At 35.9% G+C, this 21,545-nt stretch overlaps 3 protein-coding genes and 1 long non-coding RNA gene across 12 annotated transcripts; 2 read left to right on the forward strand and 2 right to left on the reverse strand.

Moving 5' to 3' along the window:
• The first annotated feature begins 1,909 nt into the window (after positions 1-1,909).
• Positions 1,910-10,927, forward strand: slc16a1a (solute carrier family 16 member 1a). The gene is made up of 5 exons (XM_003453646.4): positions 1,910-2,216; positions 5,489-5,757; positions 8,216-8,359; positions 8,483-9,256; positions 9,939-10,927. Exons 2-5 carry the CDS (start codon positions 5,541-5,543, stop codon positions 10,172-10,174), a joined length of 1,371 nt encoding a protein of 456 aa, XP_003453694.1. The 5' UTR covers positions 1,910-2,216; positions 5,489-5,540; the 3' UTR covers positions 10,175-10,927.
• LOC102079527 (uncharacterized) lies at positions 5,647-11,529 on the reverse strand. 2 transcript variants are annotated; one of them, XR_003220101.1, is made up of 5 exons: positions 11,428-11,529; positions 9,980-10,051; positions 9,733-9,799; positions 6,061-6,198; positions 5,647-5,787 (listed from the first exon to the last, which is right to left on the reverse strand). It is a non-coding gene; the product is annotated as an uncharacterized LOC102079527 (long non-coding RNA). The 2 variants fall into 2 exon arrangements; XR_266951.4 differs by having other exon boundaries at positions 5,703-5,843.
• Positions 11,411-19,955, forward strand: sycp1 (synaptonemal complex protein 1). 7 transcript variants are annotated; one of them, XM_005458395.2, is made up of 35 exons: positions 11,411-11,507; positions 11,880-12,009; positions 12,217-12,301; positions 12,407-12,450; positions 12,534-12,698; positions 12,820-12,887; positions 12,995-13,068; positions 13,176-13,234; positions 13,350-13,416; positions 13,541-13,614; positions 13,730-13,838; positions 14,143-14,237; positions 14,331-14,515; positions 14,605-14,672; positions 14,751-14,812; positions 14,918-15,034; positions 15,142-15,246; positions 15,377-15,480; positions 15,580-15,697; positions 15,815-15,885; positions 15,975-16,056; positions 16,155-16,217; positions 16,298-16,360; positions 16,438-16,500; positions 16,620-16,736; positions 16,832-16,942; positions 17,030-17,122; positions 17,219-17,293; positions 17,394-17,480; positions 17,570-17,716; positions 18,626-18,676; positions 18,829-18,900; positions 18,979-19,083; positions 19,207-19,272; positions 19,360-19,955. In XM_005458395.2, exons 2-35 carry the CDS (start codon positions 11,881-11,883, stop codon positions 19,498-19,500), a joined length of 3,135 nt encoding a protein of 1,044 aa, XP_005458452.1. In that variant the 5' UTR covers positions 11,411-11,507; position 11,880; the 3' UTR covers positions 19,501-19,955. The 7 variants fall into 7 exon arrangements, with proteins under 7 accessions (XP_005458452.1, XP_013132081.1, XP_025762942.1 ...); XM_013276627.3 differs by having other exon boundaries at positions 11,447-11,507; positions 11,857-12,009; XM_025907155.1 differs by having other exon boundaries at positions 11,488-11,576.
• Positions 19,956-20,099: 144 nt separating this feature from the next.
• si:ch211-105j21.9 (cell wall integrity and stress response component 2) lies at positions 20,100-21,500 on the reverse strand. Of its 2 annotated transcripts, XM_013276629.2 has the most exons (4): positions 21,242-21,500; positions 20,604-21,077; positions 20,342-20,494; positions 20,100-20,255 (listed from the first exon to the last, which is right to left on the reverse strand). In XM_013276629.2, the coding sequence occupies exons 2-4, from the start codon at positions 21,058-21,060 to the stop codon at positions 20,128-20,130; spliced, it is 738 nt and encodes a 245-aa protein (XP_013132083.1). In that variant the 5' UTR covers positions 21,061-21,077; positions 21,242-21,500; the 3' UTR covers positions 20,100-20,127. The 2 variants fall into 2 exon arrangements, with proteins under 2 accessions (XP_013132083.1, XP_019214582.1); XM_019359037.2 differs by lacking the exon at positions 21,242-21,500 and having other exon boundaries at positions 20,604-21,233.
• Positions 21,501-21,545: the final 45 nt, after the last annotated feature.

Below are 21,545 nucleotides of genomic sequence, written 5' to 3' on the forward strand. Positions count from 1 at the left end.
AGGTAAATGATTTTTTTAACTCAGCGGATCATGCTTCACTTCATGCATCAGTTACCCAAGCATGTGAAAAAAAATTCTATAAATAAAGCAGAGTTTAAATTCATTATTTACCACACTGAACAATATCAGCATGCTACTCAGTTTTACTGTACGTGGCTGATAGCAGAACATGCTATTATTATTACCTAAGAGTGCAAACACACTGTACTTTGCTGCTGAAACTGAAAATCTTGTTTGTTTTACACGACTGCTCTTTCCATTCTGTATAACCTGCAGCCTGCTTAGTAAACATAAACCCCTCGTCATGCTCAGAAACTTCTCTGCTTCTGACTGTTTATACAATAGGATTAGAACAATTAACTCCCAAGGCAACGGCTGGTCTGACACGTAGACACCGATAACCAGATATTCTAGGATGAAATAGAAGACAGTGTGACGTCATTGTTCCTGAGCCTTTGAGTTGAGAGTTGGCTCTCTGAGAGTGATTATGCTGATAAAGGCGGCAGGTTCTGTACTTGACAGAGAATCCTATTATTTCTTTGGAGGGACTCCATAAGGAGACATAGAGATTGTACAGGCTATTGCAGGTCACATAAAAGATACAGTCATAGCAGCAAGAGAAGAGCATGCTGTGGTTTAATCTGACAGAATCACTTGAGTCCTTTTTGGACTGAAAGCAGAAAAAGCAAGTAAAATAGGCATGCTAACACCCCTGAGGGGGCTAATTCAAGTCATATATGGTGATTTTCAACATTTCCTCCTTTATCCTACTATGTGGTGCTAAATGACATTGTTCAAAAAGAACAATTAAAGCTTGAAATGTCATGAGTTTTGTAGAGATGTGGTCATAACACATTTTGAATTGATGCCAGTGTTATTCAGTCCTTATTATTTAATTCCATGATGACCATGAAAGTATAACAAAGTCATTCATCTTTCATTAAGAAGCTGTTGAGGTATATTTTTTTAAAAGCAAGAAAAAACAACATATCAGTCTTGTAGAGAAACTAAAAGTTTGTTTGACTTTTTATTTTTATTTTTCATATTATGGCAGTGATGATATGCTATGTGCCAGTTTATTGTGAGATGTTTCTCTGAAAAAGTAAAAACTCCTCTATTAAACTTCTTGTGGGAACAAAAGCTTAATTGTACATTGTTCAAGTAATGCCTCATGTACATGGCTCAAAGTCAAAGGATGCACTTAAATGTTAAAGAAAAAGATCCTCTGTTAAGAACTGTGTATTCAGCCTCTGTAGGAAACTAGCAGATACAAATTTGAATGTCTTTGTCCCAAAATCCAATTCTATTCCTCACTCTCTGCTCCTGTGAATAAAAACCAGCCCAGGAGAAAACACTGAATTGTAGGTGTTGCTCTATTGCATCCTCTGTTTGAAAAGCAATAAAAAGCATTGGAGGATGAAAAATGAGGTGAACTACACAAAACAAGTTAACAATAAGAAATAATGTTTCAAGGGTGTCAAGAATTTGAAGGCACTTTGGAAGCACATGCTGTTTCAGTTACCCAGTGTACTCAGGCCTTTCCTGTCCCAAGCCCTGATACAGACTTATAAATAGTTCCTCAGGGAATCTGGGAGAAAGGTTCAACAAGGAATGACACAAAAGTCTTTCTTTCAGGTGGCTGAATAAACAATGTCTGTCATATTTGTAAAATTGATTTCCTATAAAATTCAAGTGAATGGCACCGATAAGAGCATCTAATCTTCTGGTGTGCAGACATTATTATATCCTCTTGGACCACATACAGTCATGGATACTATAGAGTTGTGCAGTATGCAGGGCCTTAGTCTGACCTTGTGTGTCAGCTCAGCACATGACAGAGGGGTGGAGAAAGCACCGTAGGGGCATGGCACTACGTGTTGCATAGCCAATAAGATCTTGACTGGCCTCACCATTTAGCACCGTTGTGTCCAGATTGTCCAGCTGTTTGATTTGGGCACTGAATGAACTCTACTTTATTCAGAGGAAACGGTGACACTGTTGAAACTTGTAGGCTGCCACAGACCCACTGATTTTTTGTGGACTGTCTGTGAAACAAATGTAGTATTTCTTCTTTGGGTTTTTTGGAGTTTTTTTAAAAATATATATATATATTCAAAGCCACTCAGTCCGATTTTGTGATGTTTGCACTGTGTTAACGTCCCTCAGAGACTTTATCTGCAGAGCTCATCTGTCCCTGTTCAAGAGCTCCTGCTAAGGTAAGATCCTTGATATACATATAATATTTGCCAGACATCATTTTTAAAATAATTACTTCAAGAAGTAGTCTATTTCCAGTTGGATATTCATAAAACATGGATTGCTTTGTCAGTGTTATAACAATACTTATTATGTGAGAATGCAATTTCCCTGAGCAAATATTTAACACATTATTCTCATCTATAATTAAACAGACAAATTCATTTCTGTCTAAAATTGGTACTAGAAAGCTGGGGTCAGAAAAGGCCTGAAGCAGGCAGAATGAATGAAAAGTCTTCCGCAAAAGAGCCCAATTTGGCACAAATTTAAAATTGTGTGGTTTCTCAACCGTATTAAAGGTACTTTCATTTTTATTTTCATTATTCTTAGTTTGACAGTTTAATTCAGGCAACATATGGGTACACAGAGTTGAGACTAAAATTAATTTCTAAGAAAAGGAGATACATTTACCAAACTTAATCTTATGAATTCAAATTAAATCAGTTGAGCCTCACATCTTTAAGCAAAGACACCAAATCCTTTTGTATATCTGCTGATGTCCTCTGCTGAGCCCACCCTGCTTTGTGCTGGTATGTGTGTTGTCAAGTGGCACTTTCAGGCCGCCCACTTTGGCTACTTTATTTAGACCTTTACAGCGTGAGGGGAGTTTGTTTTTATGCCTCTGCCTGTTTGTCTACTTCTTCCTGGCTTAAATGAATTGACTCTGCAGTTTTTAATGAATTGTTTGATATTTTGCTCTTTATTTTAGAGCCAGGCACTCAATCCTTAGTGAGAACTTATCTGTTTTATTCATTATTTCTGCAGATTTACTATTCTATCCGGGGGTCCTGTCTGTCTTAACTTGTTCCTCCATTCATCATTTAATGTCAACTGCTGAATTTTTATTCTTTAAAAATACAATAGCACTGTCTCTGTTGTAAGAACATTTCCCAGCATATTATCCTGTTTAAGAGTCTAGACTTCATTCAATCTTTTCATTCCCTTTTCTCGTAATTTCATAGTTTCCAAAGGGGGAAGGCTCCTTGATCGATTAAAGGTTAAAATTTTTTAAAAACTGTTAAACTTAACCTAAATGAACTCAAATTTTATTGTTACCTACAGTGTATTAAACAACATTGATTTTAAAAGTAGCATTTATTAAGAAAGGCCAATAAAATATGTGGTGCAAACTTAGACATTTAGGCTTTGTAAAATAATATTGCTGTATTGTGGTCACTTCATGGAAAAATCTGTGGGCTGCCATGATGTTATTGGTAAAACATGATTAACTTTGATATGAAGCTAACCAATGGACAGGTAACATCAAACAACACTGAACTTTCTATGGATATGAAAACACAAGATTAAACTGGAAGCAACACATTAAAAAAGAAGATAAAATATGACAAAATATATATCTATTTGGAGTATAAAGCTACGTAACTACGTTTTCTAATGCAGGTTGGAGAGAACATCATCAGAGTACAGAGCTGCAGTTAGGACACCTTTTTGTTTCCATGTTTGTGTCAGTTTGTGTATGTACTTGTCAGTGGAGAGTCCATGGAGAGGCTTTTCTCTCATGCAGCCTTCCCAAAATCCCAATTGCATGTTTCTAAACATAAATGAATGCTCATTGGTTGACAAGTCGGCCAGAACATTGAAGTATGAAAAGTACAGACAGTTTATCCACAGTGCAGTTGGTTGATGGACCAATTTAATGTTCCTCAAAAACAACAGTCATTTAGCATTTTTGTTTACATAAAAAAACAAATACTCTTTGTTAGTGATAACTTTTCCAGTAATGTAACACACACAACTTATTTCTTTGATATGCAAAACTGATTAGATTTAGTGGCAGTGTAAGTTCTTATTTCTCTGAGTGTATTGCTGCTACAGGATAAAGAAGGAGGCACATTTACAGCTGCACAGCAGACGCTAAAATCCCAGCTCAATAACAAAAGTTCTTTAAAACATTAAATATTCACTACGTGCTGCACACAACTGGTTTATCCAATAAGTTTTCAGAGTCCTAAACCAATTCATCAACCAAATCAAGTCCTCCTTGGCTGAAAAACGCTACATCATCAGCCATTCCAGAGCATAGCCCTGAGCTATTGAGCAGTGTGAATTCAACCTGTGTTCGTGGTCTGATCGATGTTCTCTCTGGATAGTCTCCCCTGTGTAAACAATACAGTAAGTTGTTTGACTCTGCCGATGGACTCTTATTCATCATTTCTAAAGTGAAACTGTGTGAGATCAGCGGGTGGGAGCTTAGTAAATGCATGCAGAGAGCAATTCAAAGCAAAGCAAGGCCAGAAATGCCATGTTTAATCTTGAACACAGTTATTAAAGTTGGGGAAATATTTTTGCAACATAATGAATCTTTTCATATACATATGTGGTATCGTCAAAGCAGGGTTACTCAGAAGTTATAGGTCAGTATAGAAGGTTCGTACTGTATGATGCATGACAAAGCTATATGGTGAAGTGGCCAAAAGGGCTGAAATGGCCAAAAGGGCTTCCAAAGAATAGAAAAGCCTAGTTAACGCTGAGACCAAGGAGCATGAAATGCATGAAAACATTTTGGAAAAAGGAAAATCAAATCAAGATTGTGAGACAGTACCTGATGTGTATTTTTTCTAGCTTTCTAAAAAAAAAAGTAACTTCCACTTAGTGAAGGTTAAAAAAAAATAAAAGCAAATGTTTATTTGATAAACACAGTGTGAAAATGTGAAAATTACACCTCTGGTAAGAAATTTGTTAGTTTGATTTTCCTTCTTCAAAAACTGCCATGATAGGCAATGCCAAAGTAAAATGTACTGACAATATTACTAAACAAGAGAGGTGAGCCGGAAACAAAACCACTGCTGGTGTTTGGAAATACTGAAAACATCAAATCTGAGTTCTGTTTGCAAGGTCATACTTGTTAAGATCAACTTGAATACAAAGTTGATCTATTGCTGACAAAACTGATATAAGAATGTTTTATTGATGTCAAATGTTTCAAAGCTGAGGACAAAACATCAAGTTCAAAGAGGACACTAAATTGAACAAAGTATCACAAATGACTGTGCAGCTGTATGAAATGGGAAAATGTTTTGTAATTTTATATGTTTATTGATGGGTTGAATATTTATTAAGCACTTAACTAAATAAAGTTTTTTTCAGCTTGTTTGCCGAAGGTCTTCTGTATTCTAATTCATAAACACAAATATATATTTTTTAAGTGTTTTAAGAATTACAAGCAACTAATCAAAGGACTTTCTCTGTCACTTTTTTCTCTCCTAAACAGTCATCGTATCTGTAAAACCTCTTGAGTTTAAAGAGGAGATTTGCAAAGAACAATGCCGCCAGCCGTCGGTGGTCCTCAAGGTTACACACCACCTGAGGGTGGCTGGGGATGGATGGTGGTGATTGGAGCCTTCATCTCTATTGGTTTCTCCTATGCATTTCCCAAGTCCATCACTGTCTTCTTCAAAGAGATTGAGGTGATCTTCAATGTGACAAGTAGCCAGGTGTCCTGGATCTCCTCCATCATGTTAGCCGTCACGTACGGCGGAGGTGAGCTACAGTACCATCCAAGACAAGCTGCTGAAATCAATACCCAGCTCTTAGCATGACCATACTACATTTATTCCTGTAGTGTTCTGTTCCAAATAAAAACAATCATTTATTTTTGGTGAAATACAGGCTTACTGTGTAGCTTTTCAGTCACAGAGAGATCACACATCATCATAATTACTGTGCTGAAAAATTTAAACATTACGTCCTGACAAAACAAAAGTTCAAGTGTTCCATTGAAATGCTGTTGCAACATTATTTGTCTCTGGAGCATATGAATGAGTTTAAGCCTTGCACACCTACCCATTCTTTTCTCTTGTGCTTTGAGACTGGAAGACCACCAGGGGTTTTGTTTGTGTTCTTGCACTGATGAGATGAATGAGACACTTCATGATGTCACTCCGGGCTGGTCAATCAGATGATGATAAAGGCCTTTTCAAGCTCATGATAAATAAACAGAGAGAGATCAGAGTTCAAAGAAGTCCTTCTTGTCCCACAAGGCCATCTCCTCTGAAATCAAAACACTGCTGTTCTCTTTGCTCTAGTGTGTGATGAACTGGAAAAATGATGACTTAGGCATCTAGTCTCAAGGAAGCTTTGGGAAAGCTGCTTTAGTGTTCCAAACTAATGTGTGAAGTGGGAAGTGTAGCTCCATATAAAATACACTGTCAGTCAAATTTTATACATGGGGCTATGTGTAAAGTTGTTTGTAAGATCTGCTAGTAGTAAAATAAAATTGGAAATATGGCCTCACTCAGCTAGCATTACACTGTGTGCATATTGGTGAACATATTGCATCAAAACATCCCAGCGTATATATTTCTGCTCGAGTGAAATCAAGGTGCCACATGTCTGTTATTTACTCTGAGTATTAAGTTCCTAAGGCGAACAAAACTTCACATTCAAGTTAAGTCCTCATTACTGTACAACAGAAGTATCATGTTCCCCATGGAAAAAATCAATGCTGCTTATTGTTCAGCAACACTTAACAAGCAGCTGCTTCTGGAGAGTGACATTCAGGCATGCAGGAACAATGGTTAAAGGTTATTGAGTTACACTGTAACAGTATCTGATTGTTCTCAGCTTGCCTCTGTCTTTACCATGGTGTTGCTTTTGATTTGTAACACATAATGGACCAAAGTGGATGTCTGTTAATCACTTCTTTTTGTTTTACTTGGCTCTTAGAGCCTCACATGCCCTAACAAGTTATGAGCTGCAGTGTCTTAGTATACATGGATATGTGTAACTCCCTCAATTAATGCAAATGTTTGATGTAAATATACACAGATGAAGGCAAGCTATGCATAGTAATTGAGAACAGAGAATAAGCAAGGCAATGTTTGTCAGTGCCGTGAGCAGATGACAGCTGAGCCTCTTGCCATCTCTATGTTAAACATTCAGAACACATCAGCAGGAGAAGTTCATTAACGGCCCACTGTTGCGTACCTCTGTACTCCTTCAATTTTTGATTCATTATATTCATAATATTCTACATTGGTTTGTCTCCAACCTTTTTATCATAAGCAACCCACCCTGCAACGCAGAAGGAAAGAACTCATTGTTTGTCAGGAGACTGCCTGCATTACAATTTAAAAACCCTTTGTCTTGCACCGTGCTGGCAAATGAGTCTGGACAACCTCTAAACAAAAACTGTCAGTTTCCATTTGGGTTCATTGGCTAGTGCAGAGATTTGGCAGGAAGGCAGAAGTGTCTTCCATGTGGATCCTCATACTCATTTAGGCTGGTTGTTACATGTCTTAGATGGAGATGGTGTTTTGCGACCCGAGCCCTCAGTGCATTTTAGTCATTTGTCTACTAGTCATAGCAATTTTCTTGAGCTGATTTTGAATCCAGTATGCATGAATCTTAATAAGCTGGTTACTGTTTGCACAGTCAGTCTTTCTTTCTCTATAGCCAGTATCAAAATCTAATATTTATATATGTTATATATAAATATATATATATATATATATATATATATATCAAAATATATAACAGAAGATTCAGTGTTATTTTAACCCCAATGTACACACCAATGAGAAAATCACCCCCAGTACACTCACACAAATACCCCCACCCACTTGTCTGAGCTGAGATATTTCTAATGATCATTTCAATTGTGTTTGGAGTACATTAAAAAGAACTCCAAAACAAATTATTCTTCTGTCAATTTTTATGAATATCAGGATCAAATAAATGATTATTTCATTGCAGCTTTTGTGGTTTTTCTGACAGATCGCATTATTAATGGCTTGGGAGCACATCTACTGCAGTGCAGCACTGACAAAACTGATTGCTGAAGTTGTTTGAATTTGCTGGGACACAGCTGTGGCACTAGTGCTCTCTGGTGGTTAAAATTAGAATTGTGCCTTTGAATAGATGAAAAACATGCAGAAATATGATATATATGCTATATTTATATATTTACTATATTTGTTCTTTGTTTCTTTTGGTTCAGGTCCAATCAGCAGCATCCTGGTTAACAAATATGGGAGTCGTCCTGTTATGATGGCTGGAGGATGCCTGTCAGGATTGGGCCTCATTGCTGCATCTTTCTGTGAATCTGTTCAAGCACTCTACTTTTGCATTGGTGTTCTGGGAGGTACCCAGTTTTTAATATTTTCAAGTTTGTTTGTTACTAACTTATTTTTTTTTTCGTGCACTGTTGTTTTTTCAAACACTGTTTCATACTCATTTTTATACATATTTTTACTGAATCTTTCAGGTCTGGGATTGTCCTTGAACCTTAACCCTGCCCTCACAATGATTGGAAAGTACTTCTACAAGAAGCGACCTATTGCTAATGGGATTGCCATGGCTGGCAGTCCTGTCTTCCTTTCTACCCTGGCTCCTATTAATACTTGGCTCTTTGATCAGTTTGGCTGGAGAGGAAGTTTTCTGATCCTGGGTGGCCTGCTTTTCAACTGCTGTGTTGCAGGTTCCCTCATGCGGCCTATAGGACCAAAACCCAAACCTGCAGAGAAGACCACAGAGAGGAAGACTGTGTTGCAGACCATTAACAGCTTTATCGACCTCACTTTGTTCAAGCACCGTGGCTTTTTGCTCTACATAGTGGGCAATGTTGTCATGTTTTTTGGCCTCTTTGCACCACTGGTGTTCCTCTCTAATTATGCCAAGAGTAAAGACATTGCCAGAGAGAAGGCAGCTTTTTTACTGTCTATCCTCGCTTTTGTTGACATGTTTGCCCGACCCTCAATGGGCATGGTAGCCAATACCAAGTGGGTCCGTCCCAGGATACAGTACTTCTTTGCTGCTTCAGTACTGTACAACGGCGTGTGTCATGTCCTAGCCCCAATATCAGAAGATTATACAGGCTTTACCATTTATGCCATCTTCTTTGGGTTTGCTTTCGGCTGGCTGAGTGCAGTCCTGTTCGAGACGTTAATGGACCTAGTCGGAGCTCAGCGTTTCTCCAGTGCTGTTGGGCTTGTCACTATTGTTGAGTGCGGTCCTGTATTATTAGGTCCCCCGTTACTTGGTGAGTACCCCACTAATGATAATAACTACTTACTATATACTTATATACTTACTATAACTACTTACTATAAGTTTACTAATACACTTATATATATAAAAGATTGAAAGTTAAGCCACTACATAAGTGCTTAATTTTATTTTTTAACTGGCCAACAGAGGGCACTCCTTAAGTCACAATAAGAAGTGCAACTTATTAAGAAAATGGCCTTGTTGGTCACTCGATCTTTTACTTCAATGAAGACTTCGCTTATAGGTTTATGGTCTCAATCTCTAGTTTCAGCTGTTACACAACACAATATTGTCTTCATTTAGTCATTTTGATTTAGACTGCTAGATTGTCCATCCATTCCAGCTGTCACTGGGTGCGAGGCGTGTTCTCCCCGAACAGGTTACCAGCCCATCACAGGGGCAACACATAGACCCTTACACTGTTCCACTAGAATAGACTATCGCACATTATGTCATTGAGTGTAGTACCTTGTGATTGAAAAGCCATGAGCATGTAGGGTCTGTAGTTTTTCAGTCAGTACCAGCGCTCGCTCTACTATCAAAACACACAGAGGGTAACAGCTAAAATATCCATCTGAAGGATTCATTAATGTCATGGTGAAGACTTCCATTTTTTATATACAGTTTATGCACAGAAACAAATGATCCTGTATGATGTCTTTTTGTCTTCACAGGGAAGTTCAAAGACGTCTACCATGATTACAAGTACACCTACCAGGGCTGTGGGATCATCCTCATAGTTGCTAGTGTCTTCCTGTTTGCAGGAATGGGGCTGAACTATCGGCTGCTGGACAAAGAGAAAAAAAAGGAGGAGAGGAGGGGAGGGGTGGGAGTTGGAGAACAAAAGTCCAACAGGGACAATGCTGCCAAAGAGGTGGCAGAAGCTAGGAATACAGAGGACACTGTATAAAGTCCTGCATCAAGTCAATTTACAACATGGGTCAATTTATTGTTCTTAGTGAGCTAATTTTTCATCAAAAGAAACATGCTTTTTCAACAGGCAACAATAGCATTAATTCCTCATCAGTTTGATTATGCATTGTTTTTGAAGCCCACCATAGAACTCATAGCCACAGATATTAAAGTCCTTTAAACACAAATACACAATCCTCATTAAATATATACCTCTTATATTTGTACTTAAACCTCATAAATATATATAAATAAGCAATTTAATTTTACTTAATTTACTTCTGTCTTATTGGTATTATCATTATAACATTTTTTATAACTTTATTTCCTTTAGCATGTTAACCTTCTGAAATGTACAATCACATAATGAAAGTGTTTTGCTCTTGTTTGTTTGTTGTTACCAGTAGAAAACTTTGTTTTTAAGAGACACTTGCTCTTTTCTCACTTCTCTCTCACGACATTTATAAAGACAGTATAAGATTTCCAAGCACATCACAGCAAAGTGCAATTTTTTTTAACTTTTAGAAGTATCACCCATGCCACTTTGTTTATTCTATGAGCACATTCATTCTCATTCTAAATTCTTTTAAATGTTATTTTTTCTGGTTCATTGTTGATAATGCATTATGCCAATTATAAAATAATTCTAACATTTAGCTGTTTGCCTTATGATGGTAAACATGCCACTGACTGCAAAAAAAGGAATTTTGTGAAAAAGTCAAATAAAAGGCTGTTTAACAAGGATGTAATACTCCACTGTGTCCTGTGTCTTGTTTTTTCTTGAATCTAAGAATAGATCATAGAAATAGATAGAAATAGAAATAATCATTGAAATATGATAATGTTTTTGTTTTGTGCTGACATAATTTATTTAAAAATGAAATCTTAATGTCAGCTATAGTCTTCAGGAAAAAAAGAATAATTATATAGTATTATTTTGTTTGTAATATTTGTTGCATATCAGTTTTGATACAAGAGTTCAGAGAATAATTAATATTCTCCACAATGTACCAAACTAATTGATGGTTTCAAAGATACAAAGTGCTGTTCTTATATGACATATATCACCTCCAACTGCATATCTGTGCTAAATTAGACTGCTGCTTTATTTTGCCAATTTTACACATTAAGTATTAATTAAAGGGACACATAATAATAATAATAATAATAGTAATAATAATCATAATAATCATAATAATAATAATACGAAGAAGGAAAAAAAAGAAAATAAAGTATGATATTTAAATAAACCTGACGACACAGAACAGTTGGCCAAGAGTCCTTCCTCGTGCAGGGTAGTCGTGTTATAACCGTTAACCAAGTTTAACAAGGTAAAGTTTAAAAAAAATGTCATAGTTTACACGTAGTACCTAGTAAATTACCACATTGATGATTATTAAGTAACATTCTAAACTACTGACTATTATTATTGTTTTTTTAATCTTATATTATGTGGGAATTAACGCTGACCTAATATACCGGAGGTAACTGTTAGCTGTTGTCTGCAAGCTAAGGTGATGCAAAGCTAATTACCGTTAGCTAACTAGCTAATGTTTAGGGTTATTTGACTTATGAATATTAGGTAAAAGGGGGAAATAATAGTTATTTGTAGTCTTCTGGAATTTCTGTAGTGTTTATTAAAGATGTCTTGGTTTAAAACACCGCTTATTAAATAACTAGGTATTGCTGTATGGCTATTCCAGAATGGAGAGAGATCAACGTTTTAGCTTCAAGCTGTTGGTGCCTCCCAGGGTGAATAACGGACCAATATCTGCGGTTCAACCTCGAGAAATAGTTGAAGACAGAGGCGATTTCATGAAAGCATTGCAACCTGTAAGTCAATAAACAGTTGGTTATAATTAGTTAATTATTAGAAGCTAAACATTGATGAAAAAACTAAAAGCACCACTATGCTAGCTCAGCAGTAACTATTTAACCTTATAAGCGCAATGACCATTGTATGTGTGTTGTCAGCAGCAGTCTATGAGGCAGTAATTATTAACACACATGACATTAAATATTACTGCTCTTTTCCACTAGAGTTACAGTGAATGCTTTGACAAAGAGAAAAACATCCTGTTCCCCAATACAAACGTGGTTGCACCAACTAAACCACCCAAACAAGGTATTTGTGTGTCTTTGTCTGTGTTATTTAACAACACCAGCTCTATCACTTCCAACAGAAGAACTGCACTATAAATATTAACCTAATTATTGTTTCCCACTAAAGACTTTCTGAAGATGAAACTCATGCAACCAATGGAGAAAGACGAGGTAAATATTTCTATTGCACAGAAATATGCAGCATGAATATGTGTGTGTGTCATTTTACTTCCTAAACTGTGGATGTTTTCCAGAATAATTGCAATCCTGGTCAGCTTTATTCAAAGCTGTTTGATGAAGTTGAGAAAATTAAGTGTTGGAAGGTTAAAGTTTATTCTGACACTGTGGAAAAGGAAAGAAGGCTACAAGATAACAAAAGAACAATTGAAACACAGCGCAAGGCAATTCAGGAGCTGCAGGTGTGTACCTCACAGACTGATCTTATTTGACCTTACGTTTATCTCTGTCTATCTACTTATGTAAAACACTTACAATAGGAGGAGATAACTTTGAATTCTTTAATGTATTTTCTGTCTGCAGTTTGGAAATGAAAGTCTCAGCATAAAGCTGGAGGAACAGATTAGTGAAAATGAGGAACTGAGGAACAAGTATGTGTGATTTGTGAAACGAAGATAAATATGACGGTCTGATTACATTTAGCTTTGTTTTGTTCCTATAATTGTGAAATGCTAAAAACTCAATTTTTAAAATGCAGAAACAATTCAACATGGAACTTGTGCAATATACTCAAGGAAACCTTTGACTCATCAGTTGAGAAAATACATTTATGTAAGTAAAAAGTGTCTTAAATAAATTCTGCTGATCTGGAGAATACTTTTCTTTGTCAGCTTTAGTAAGTGCAGAAAAAAAGGTACTTTGCTTTGAATGTTTTGCAGTTGAAGCTGAAAGAGAGGAAACCCACGACCTCCTTACTGAAAACAACGAAAGTGTTAAGGTAAAACACCACAAAATGTTTGCCAGTAATTTAGCTTTTAATTTATTATATTTTGTTGATCAAAACATCGTAAAATGCTGAGGTTTGATTGCCAGTTTATTACTTTTTCATTTAGAAACTGATTGCTGCATTTGAAAGCCTACGTGTCCGAGTAGAAACTGATCAGCAAGAGATGGAGAAAGGTATATATATACATTTCTTCTTGCTGCTATTATGCCAAAATGTTATGTATTTTTCTCAATAAAATGCCTTAAATGTATTAGCGACACTTTGACCATCAACACAGCATGTTTTATTGTTTTTCAGTCAAAGAAGACTTACTGCAATTTGACCATCTACAAAAGAAATACCAGCAGGAATTTCAGATAAAACAGGAAGAGGTTAGTGGGGGCAAAAAGCCCTTCCATCAGTTTATTTGTGGAGCTTTTGACATGTAATTTATTTCCACAAATTTTACAAATTTTGAGAGGTTAATGACTGACATGTTCTTCACAGATAACCATGTTTCAAATGAAACTTAAGGATAAGGAAACCGAACTGCAGAAACTCCTGCTGGACTTCGATGAAACTCAGAAGCACTGCAATGAACTTCAACAGTCAACAAGTAACATCATAATTAGATCTGAAGATAAGCTGTGCATGTTGATTTTTTAAACTTTGCTACACTGGTATTAAAAAATACATTGTTTTCATAACATTTTTTTAAAATATTACTCAATATTGAATATTACTCTATGCAGAAGTATTTCTTGTGCGTAGAGTCATGACATTATATTTGGATAGTTGCTCATTAAAATGAGAATAGGTGCTTAGTTTTAGGTGAAAATGTTTTATTTCTTTTCCAAACTTCAGGTCAGGTTAGTACACTTTGTTTTGGGGATACCAATATTGTATATGTGCTTTTACAGATCATCAATTTGAACTTCTCAAAAGTGCAAAAGCTGAACAGGAGTCTCTTCTTCAACAACTGGATATTGCTGAGCAGCGCTGCAGGGAGACTGAGGTGAGTATCTTGAGATTCTTTTCTTTGTACTGAAACTGGGCTCTTGTGTTGCATGCACTGTGCTTTAACTGAAATATTAACACCCCAACAAAGAAAAATCAGGAAACTACTGCTGCAGCCTTGGAACAAAGTAAAAAAGAGTATGCGGAGATCATCCAAAACAAAGATCTCAGTTTACAGGAGCTCAACAAAGTCAAAAAACAGCAAGCAGAGGAGCTAGAGTGCATTCAGTCAACCATTCAAGAGCTAAAGACTTCACTAGCACTAGAGATACAGAGGTATATGAAACTCCTTCATTCATAGTGTTTTCTAGATAAAGTACAGTGTTTCCTTTTGTCATTATATTCTTGTTTTTACTTTTATGAAGGGCCAAAGAGCTTGAGGATAAACTTATAAAAAACAACACTGAACTTGAAAGGAGAAACACAGTTTTAGGTAAGTCCCACCGGATAACATGTATCGATAATTTTAGGTGTTGTGGTTTCAAGCTGAAAGAAATATTTTACTCAACAGGAGAAACCATCGACCAGGCTACAAAAAAAGATGGCCTAATCCAAATTCTCAAAGATGAATTGGTACAGTTTATTTGAATGAAAAGTGTATGATTTCTCTCTAAAACCAGTCCTTGCATGCCCCAGTCTGTTACATACCTTCAAAACAATATGTGTTCTTGTTATTAGGACACAAAATCTAAATCCATTGAGTCAGTGAAGGCTAAAATTCAGTTCACTCAAGCTAAAATGGAGGAACTCATGGCTGAGCTTTCAAAGAAAACTGAAGAAATCCACTTGATTAAGGTGATATAAGTAGATAAATAGATACTTAATGCAAAAGGAAAAGACGATCTGTATCAAATAGCCTAATAAGGATACTTAAAATTGTTTGTCCCTTTTCCCTGATACAGAAAGAAGCAGATAATGCTTTTGCTGAAAATGACTCACTGAAAAAGGCTTGTGAAGCTGCTGAAAAGGAAAAAGAACATTTAAAGGAGAAGTCCACTTTGACTCAGGTTTTTACATGTTTTTAATTTTGTTTCTCAGCCCCACTAGAGAAAGCTTTTTATGTGTTTGGTAGTAAAATATATTCAGTGACATGGGTTGAAATATGCAATGCATTGCTCCTCTGCAATATACCTCCAGGTCAAAGTGCAGGAGCTGGAGGAACAGCTGTGTACTGAAATGAAGAAAAATAAGGAATGCAACTTTCAGATGGAGCAGATGAGGAAAGACATTTTGCAAAATGAGTGAGTTGTTAATAGATAGCCATTTCATCATATTAGTATATATAATATTTTATTACGCTGTTGTAATATGTTTCATTTTTTATTTATGTCATTTTTAAGAGTAAAGTATGAAGAGCTATTATCAAACTTTAATGAGCTGCAGTCTGAGAAGACAGCCATTCAAGAGCAGTTTGAAAATGGATTCTCTAATGTGAAAGCTATTGAGGCAAACATGAAGGTCTGAATTATGGGGTTGATTTTTTGTATTATTATTATTATCATTATTATTATTATTATTTGTATTACTATTAAAATATTACATTAATCACAAATTCTAAAAACTGTTTTGACTCAGGTGAGTGAGGAGAAGGCATTAAAACTCAAAGGAGAAATTCAAACACTGGAGGAAAAAAACAAGACTTTACGGTGAATCTGCACTTCAGAGGCTTAAAGATGCTTTTTCTGATTGGAATGCGCAGTTTTTTAAATTTAAATATTTACTTTCTATACAATAGAGATGAATTAACTACAGTCAAAACCCAAATCCTGGGGAAATGTGTACAAACAGAAACTCTGCAGAAGCAAATCAAAGAAAAGGTAAGCATCTTAACTAAATTATTAGTAGAAACAGGACTTTATAAAGATGCCTATTCTAAACATGTTCATTATGGCTTTTTTATTATCTGTGTGAACAGTATGAGCAACTTCAGGTAAAAATCACAGAAAAAGAAAAACAGATCAAAGCTGTGGAAACAAAGGTGAGTGAAAGCAGTGAAATTGCAAATACTGTTGTTATTGATCATTTTCTGGAACTAAACAAAAAATCTTTGCTTTTTAGCTGTGCAAACTCACAAAAAAATATGAAATTAAATTTAAAGCCCAGGAGGAATACAAGAAAGAGGTTTGTAATGACCATGAAACTGAGTTTCTATAAAAGGAGTGGAATGGTATTTATTGTCCTCACTTGTATATTTTCAGAATAAAATGCTTAAGAAACAAATGGCACAGGAGATTGCAAAATCCAATGACCTTGAAACAACGGTATGGAGATGGTTTGCTTGGTTGTTTGTGTTTTTATTTTCCAGTTGTTAATATGTATGTGAACTATTTAAGCTAATCAGTATTAGACTAGGAAATTAAGATGCTGCTTTAATCTTTAGATCAACAGCCTTCAAAATGAGTCCCAGTACCTTAAACAACTCAAAGGAGAAGAACATGAGAAACTGCTCAAGGATCTTGAGTCAAAATCGACGTTTGCAGCAGAACTTGAGAAAGAGGTTACTCTTTTACTTTTCAGTTTGTAATTTCAATTTAATTAACATTTACCTCCTACAAATTGAATTTACAAAAATAGAACCAATTTGTGTTGTAGGTCCAGAAACTTAGAATTACAGCAGCAGAAGCCATTAAGAACAAGGAGGCCACAGAACTTAAATGCCAGCATAAGATTGGCGATATGGTCACTCTGATGGAAAAACATAAGGTAAAGTTATTATAATGGCCTTCTTGCTGTCTGATAAATACCTCTCATGTGTATTATGTTGGAATGAACCCAACTTGTCACTACCAGAGCCAGTATGACCGGATGGTCCAAGAAAAGGATGCAGAGCTTGAAGAGAAGAAGAAGAATGAGATGGAGGCGACTGCCCGTGCAAAATCACTGGTATAACACTAAGAAACATGCTAAGTAGCACTAATAATAATTAACCAGAAAATATGCCATATCCTAATATTTGCACCACAAAATTCTCTAAATCAGGAATTGGACCTCTCAAAGCATAAGACTGAAAATGAGAGGCTGAAGAAAGAGCTGAAGGCAGAATCAAGAGAGAAGGTATATCCTAGTTTAAATCAGTTTATGTTGGATTTTTTTTATACAGCTGTCATACTTCTGAGAGAGACAGCTCACAATGTAACAAACACTTTGAATTTAGGAAAACCTCAGGAACAAAATAAGTGATCTGAAGCAGGAAATGTCTGTTGTGAAAAGCACTCTGCTGTCACAAGGGAGCGACAAACAGGTACAGTGCATGCAGCTTATAGGCTGCCACTAGATGGCATTCTTTGTCATTACTTTTAGTTGACCAAAAATGTATGTGTACTACTACAGGCAGCTGCCATAAACTATAAACAAGGGAACAGTTCCGAGCTTCCAAAAGAGAACTCTTCAAAGAGTCACACATTTGACTTCTTCAAGGCCAAGAAAACTTCCTCCTACAGCAAAGATGGTCAGAGTTTGGCTGCTCGTATGATAGATGTGAGTTTTATCGACCAAAATGTTCTCAACAGATTAAGCACGTTTTGTTTCAGACATTTTTGTTTAAAGTAAGCTTAGAAAATCAGATGATTAAGTTTTTATAACTACGGATTTCTCAAAATAGCCTTTTCTACTTCAGATATAGTACATCCTTGGTTTTGGGTGTTATGAAAAACAAATACAACCACAATTGAATTTGCTGAACTGGTATTTATTAGTAAAATAATCCATGATACCAGGCCATAGGTAAAGACAAAATAAACAGAACATCCAGCTGAGTCAGGATCAGCTGATATTTGGTCTAAGTAATTGGTGAATCAAATTGGATAAATAGATAAATTTAATATTTTTCCATAATATTTGCGAAGATTTTAATTCACATTTTTTTGGTTTTAAAAGGGTTAACTATGGTGGACATGGTGTATTACCCTTTCAGTTTGTAGCCATATAGCTATTCATAATGTTTATTATTCACCTGGATTTTATTTAGAAAAACAAAAAGGATGTATTTGTTGTGTATGAGTAAACAAAGGTATATATTCATATGTTTTAATGAGATTCTCAAATGTGCTATGGGAACTAAAAATGCACCAGAGTTGAAAGATTTATTTAGAAACCATTAAATAACAAGAACAGCAGTGTGAATATGAGCATGGGTGTTACTCAATGGAGAAAACAATCAAATTCATGGAGAGCATCTCTCAGAGATTAGTAAGCTGGCAGCTTTTATAGTGACTGGGAATACTGGCCCCAGATACTATTAGTCGGTTCACATGGAAGAGTCTGCTAATAATTGCCTATACCTGTAGGAAACACCCACAAAACTTTGTGTGTGAACGTAAAGCAGTACAATATAACCATATCACTACAGCCTTTTTCTAAAGCAACTTTGTTTGAATTGTTGTTAAGGAATCTGCCAGTGAATCTATCAGAGCATCATGTGGAACACCAAAATCCAAGGTAGACTGCAATTTAACCTATTCATACAGTAGATATATAAAAATGGCTATAGACAGAATAAATTATAAAATAATTCGTGTATCGATATGCTTTTATTTACTTTAAGTTTTATGATAAATTATTATGAGACTTGCACTGACTTTGAATTGTAGTGCATCAACAGTGAAGACATGAAAACCCCAAGAAGTCTTACAAACCATACTGCCGGAACAACAAAGATCAAAGTAATATAGTATACCATTCTGACATTTTCCAAAATTAAAAAAATATGAATATATTCACTGACATTTACTCCCCTATAGTCCTACAGAATAAGGACTCCCCCTTCTGAAAAGTCAGCACAGTGGGGAAAGAGCGCCATTGAACTTGACCCCAAGTCTGACAGCTCAGATCAAAATGATCTCTTGGTAAGCAATGGAGTTTTTTTTGCCAATGCCATAAGCCTTGCAGGTTATGTGAATGTGATTTTACCATTTCTGCAAATTTGCAGGGCAGATTAATGTGTATTCTTTTGTTTTTTGTCTTGATAGACCTTTACAAATGTACCTGAACGTAAAAGTTCAGATTCACAATGTAAACTCCACATTCTCAAAAAGGTAATGTGCCATTATGATCAGACAAAGTGGCGTATAATACACTTACTTTGATTTTTAAAAATCTCTATGTGTGTGTTATTTTTACAGAATCAGAGCCCACTCGTTCATAAATCACCAGGAAACTCCTTAAAGGTGGCTGCAATGAAAAGAATGAGAGATGCTGGTTGGACTGCTGTTACTGGCTGTGACAAAAAAAAGAAGAAGACCAATGAGAAGATTTTTGCCTAAGTATGGCTGTTAGGTCAGATTAGCAGTAATAACAATATTGGTAGAGGTGGGTGACTTAAAATACAGTTCTATTGAGAATTAATAAATAATAGACAATTGACTGAATAACAAATAGACTAATAATAACACAAAAATATGCATGGAATATGTTTCTACAGTTCAACTAAAACATAGTGTCAATGAGAAGAAGGTTTTGGTGTTAAAATGCCAACTTTTAGTAAGTTTATTTATAGGTGTTTAGGGGTGTATTTTAACTGACTACAGAGTCACTGTTATTTATTACTTTGTTGTTGTGCTGTTTGGAATAACCCATCTTTAATGTTAACATAAAATCTAATATGTTTTATCACAAGGTTATATTGCTGGTCTTTGACAATTTCTAGTTGTTACAAGTTACTCTGTTAATATATTTATGTATTCTGGTTTTGTACAAGTAAAAGCAATGTTCTCAAAAATCAGTTTTCTACTTGTTTGAATGCCCTACCTATTTTCATTTCCCTTTTCTCTTATAAAGACCATCATAGGAGTTATATTTCCGTCTTGAAAGTATATTGGTTACATTGGTTTAGTACATTGGTTTTATCCACTCCTAAACTGCAGATTTCAGACTATAGAAACTCTGTGTCTTTAATGGAGAAACTCGAGGTGGAATTGAGACTGGTCTGCAGGAGCTGTTGGTACATTATCGTAGATTGGATGGCCATCATAAAGTCCTCCAGAAATAACGAGTGTGTCATCATCTGCCACAAATGTATCTGTGTAAAATTAGATTGGGATTTTTAATTGCCAATAGTAAATAAAAGGGTTTGAACTAATTGTTTGATGAAGGAGAGTTCCTTACCTGTGTATTCTGCATTATTGAGAGGTTGGTGCAAGTATTGTATTTTCTGTTTGCATTTGTGAAACATTAGAAAAACCAACAACACAGCAAATGCTCCAAGTACAGTGCTGAAGACAATAGTCATATTCCTTTCAGAGACATTGAGGCCCACATCTAGCGACAAAGTAAAACAGCAAGAATTGCCATTATCAGCAAATTATATAAAAAATGAACAGTTTACTTGTTGATAAAACTGCAGATAAGAATGGAGCCTTATGCTTACCTTGTCTGGTTCTGTTCATGGTAGCATGAGTTGCATTTTCAGTTGTAATTACTGGAGTACTTGGTGTACTTGAGTTATCTACTGTGGTCTGGATACCTGCTGTTGTTTGTGCAGTAAATGTTGACATTTGAGTGCTAGAGGTTGTAGTCCTCAGAGTTCTACTGTTTGTTAGATGAGTCAAGGTGGTTGCTGACTGAGAAGTCTGGCGGTGACTTGTCCTCTCGGTTGTAGCTGCAGTGGTGCTAGCGACAGTTTTGTTATCCAACTGTGTGCTGGTATATAGCATTGTCTCCTCAGTCAAATTTGAGATTGGTGAAGTAGAGTCAGACTGAGTTAGTGTCGTAAGGGTCGTTAAGCTAAAGGTTGGTTGAGGAGTGTTAGTCCCATTTTCTGTTTGGGCCACACTGAACAAAAGGGCCAGATGGCAGTAAGCCAGGGCAGTAAACTTTACATCCATGGCCTTTAAATCTGGTACTGGAAAGAAAAACATTAGCTGAAAGCAAGACTAAACAAGACTAGATGTGATCTTTTTAGTTACATTACACAAACATGTATATCCCTCTTGTGAAATTTTAAGTAAATCCAAACAGTTTAAAAAACTAATTCTAGAAAAAAAAATGAAAGAAAAACCAGCTCACCTTGTTTAGCTAGTGAAAACAGCAGCCTAGTTTAGTTTAGTTTCTGGTTGAAAGTGTGCCTCCATGCCTCAACTGACTGTTCACTTCCTGGAGAGAAAAGGGCTGATACTATGGCAGGTGAATGTGGGCAGGGCAGTTTTGCCCTTAAACTTCCTCTACTGTTTGTTTAAAGGAGACAAAGGCATTGTTGTCAGTCCAGTCCAGAGATCAGCGTCTGTTTCTTTATGGCAAACATATTTTATAAGCCTTAAAGAGACAGTTACCAAAGTAATAGACAATATCTTTATATATATATTTAGAGAGA

Source organism: Oreochromis niloticus, linkage group LG5, assembly GCF_001858045.2.
Source record: "Oreochromis niloticus isolate F11D_XX linkage group LG5, O_niloticus_UMD_NMBU, whole genome shotgun sequence".
In the NCBI taxonomy this organism is placed as follows: Eukaryota; Metazoa; Chordata; class Actinopteri; order Cichliformes; family Cichlidae; genus Oreochromis; species Oreochromis niloticus.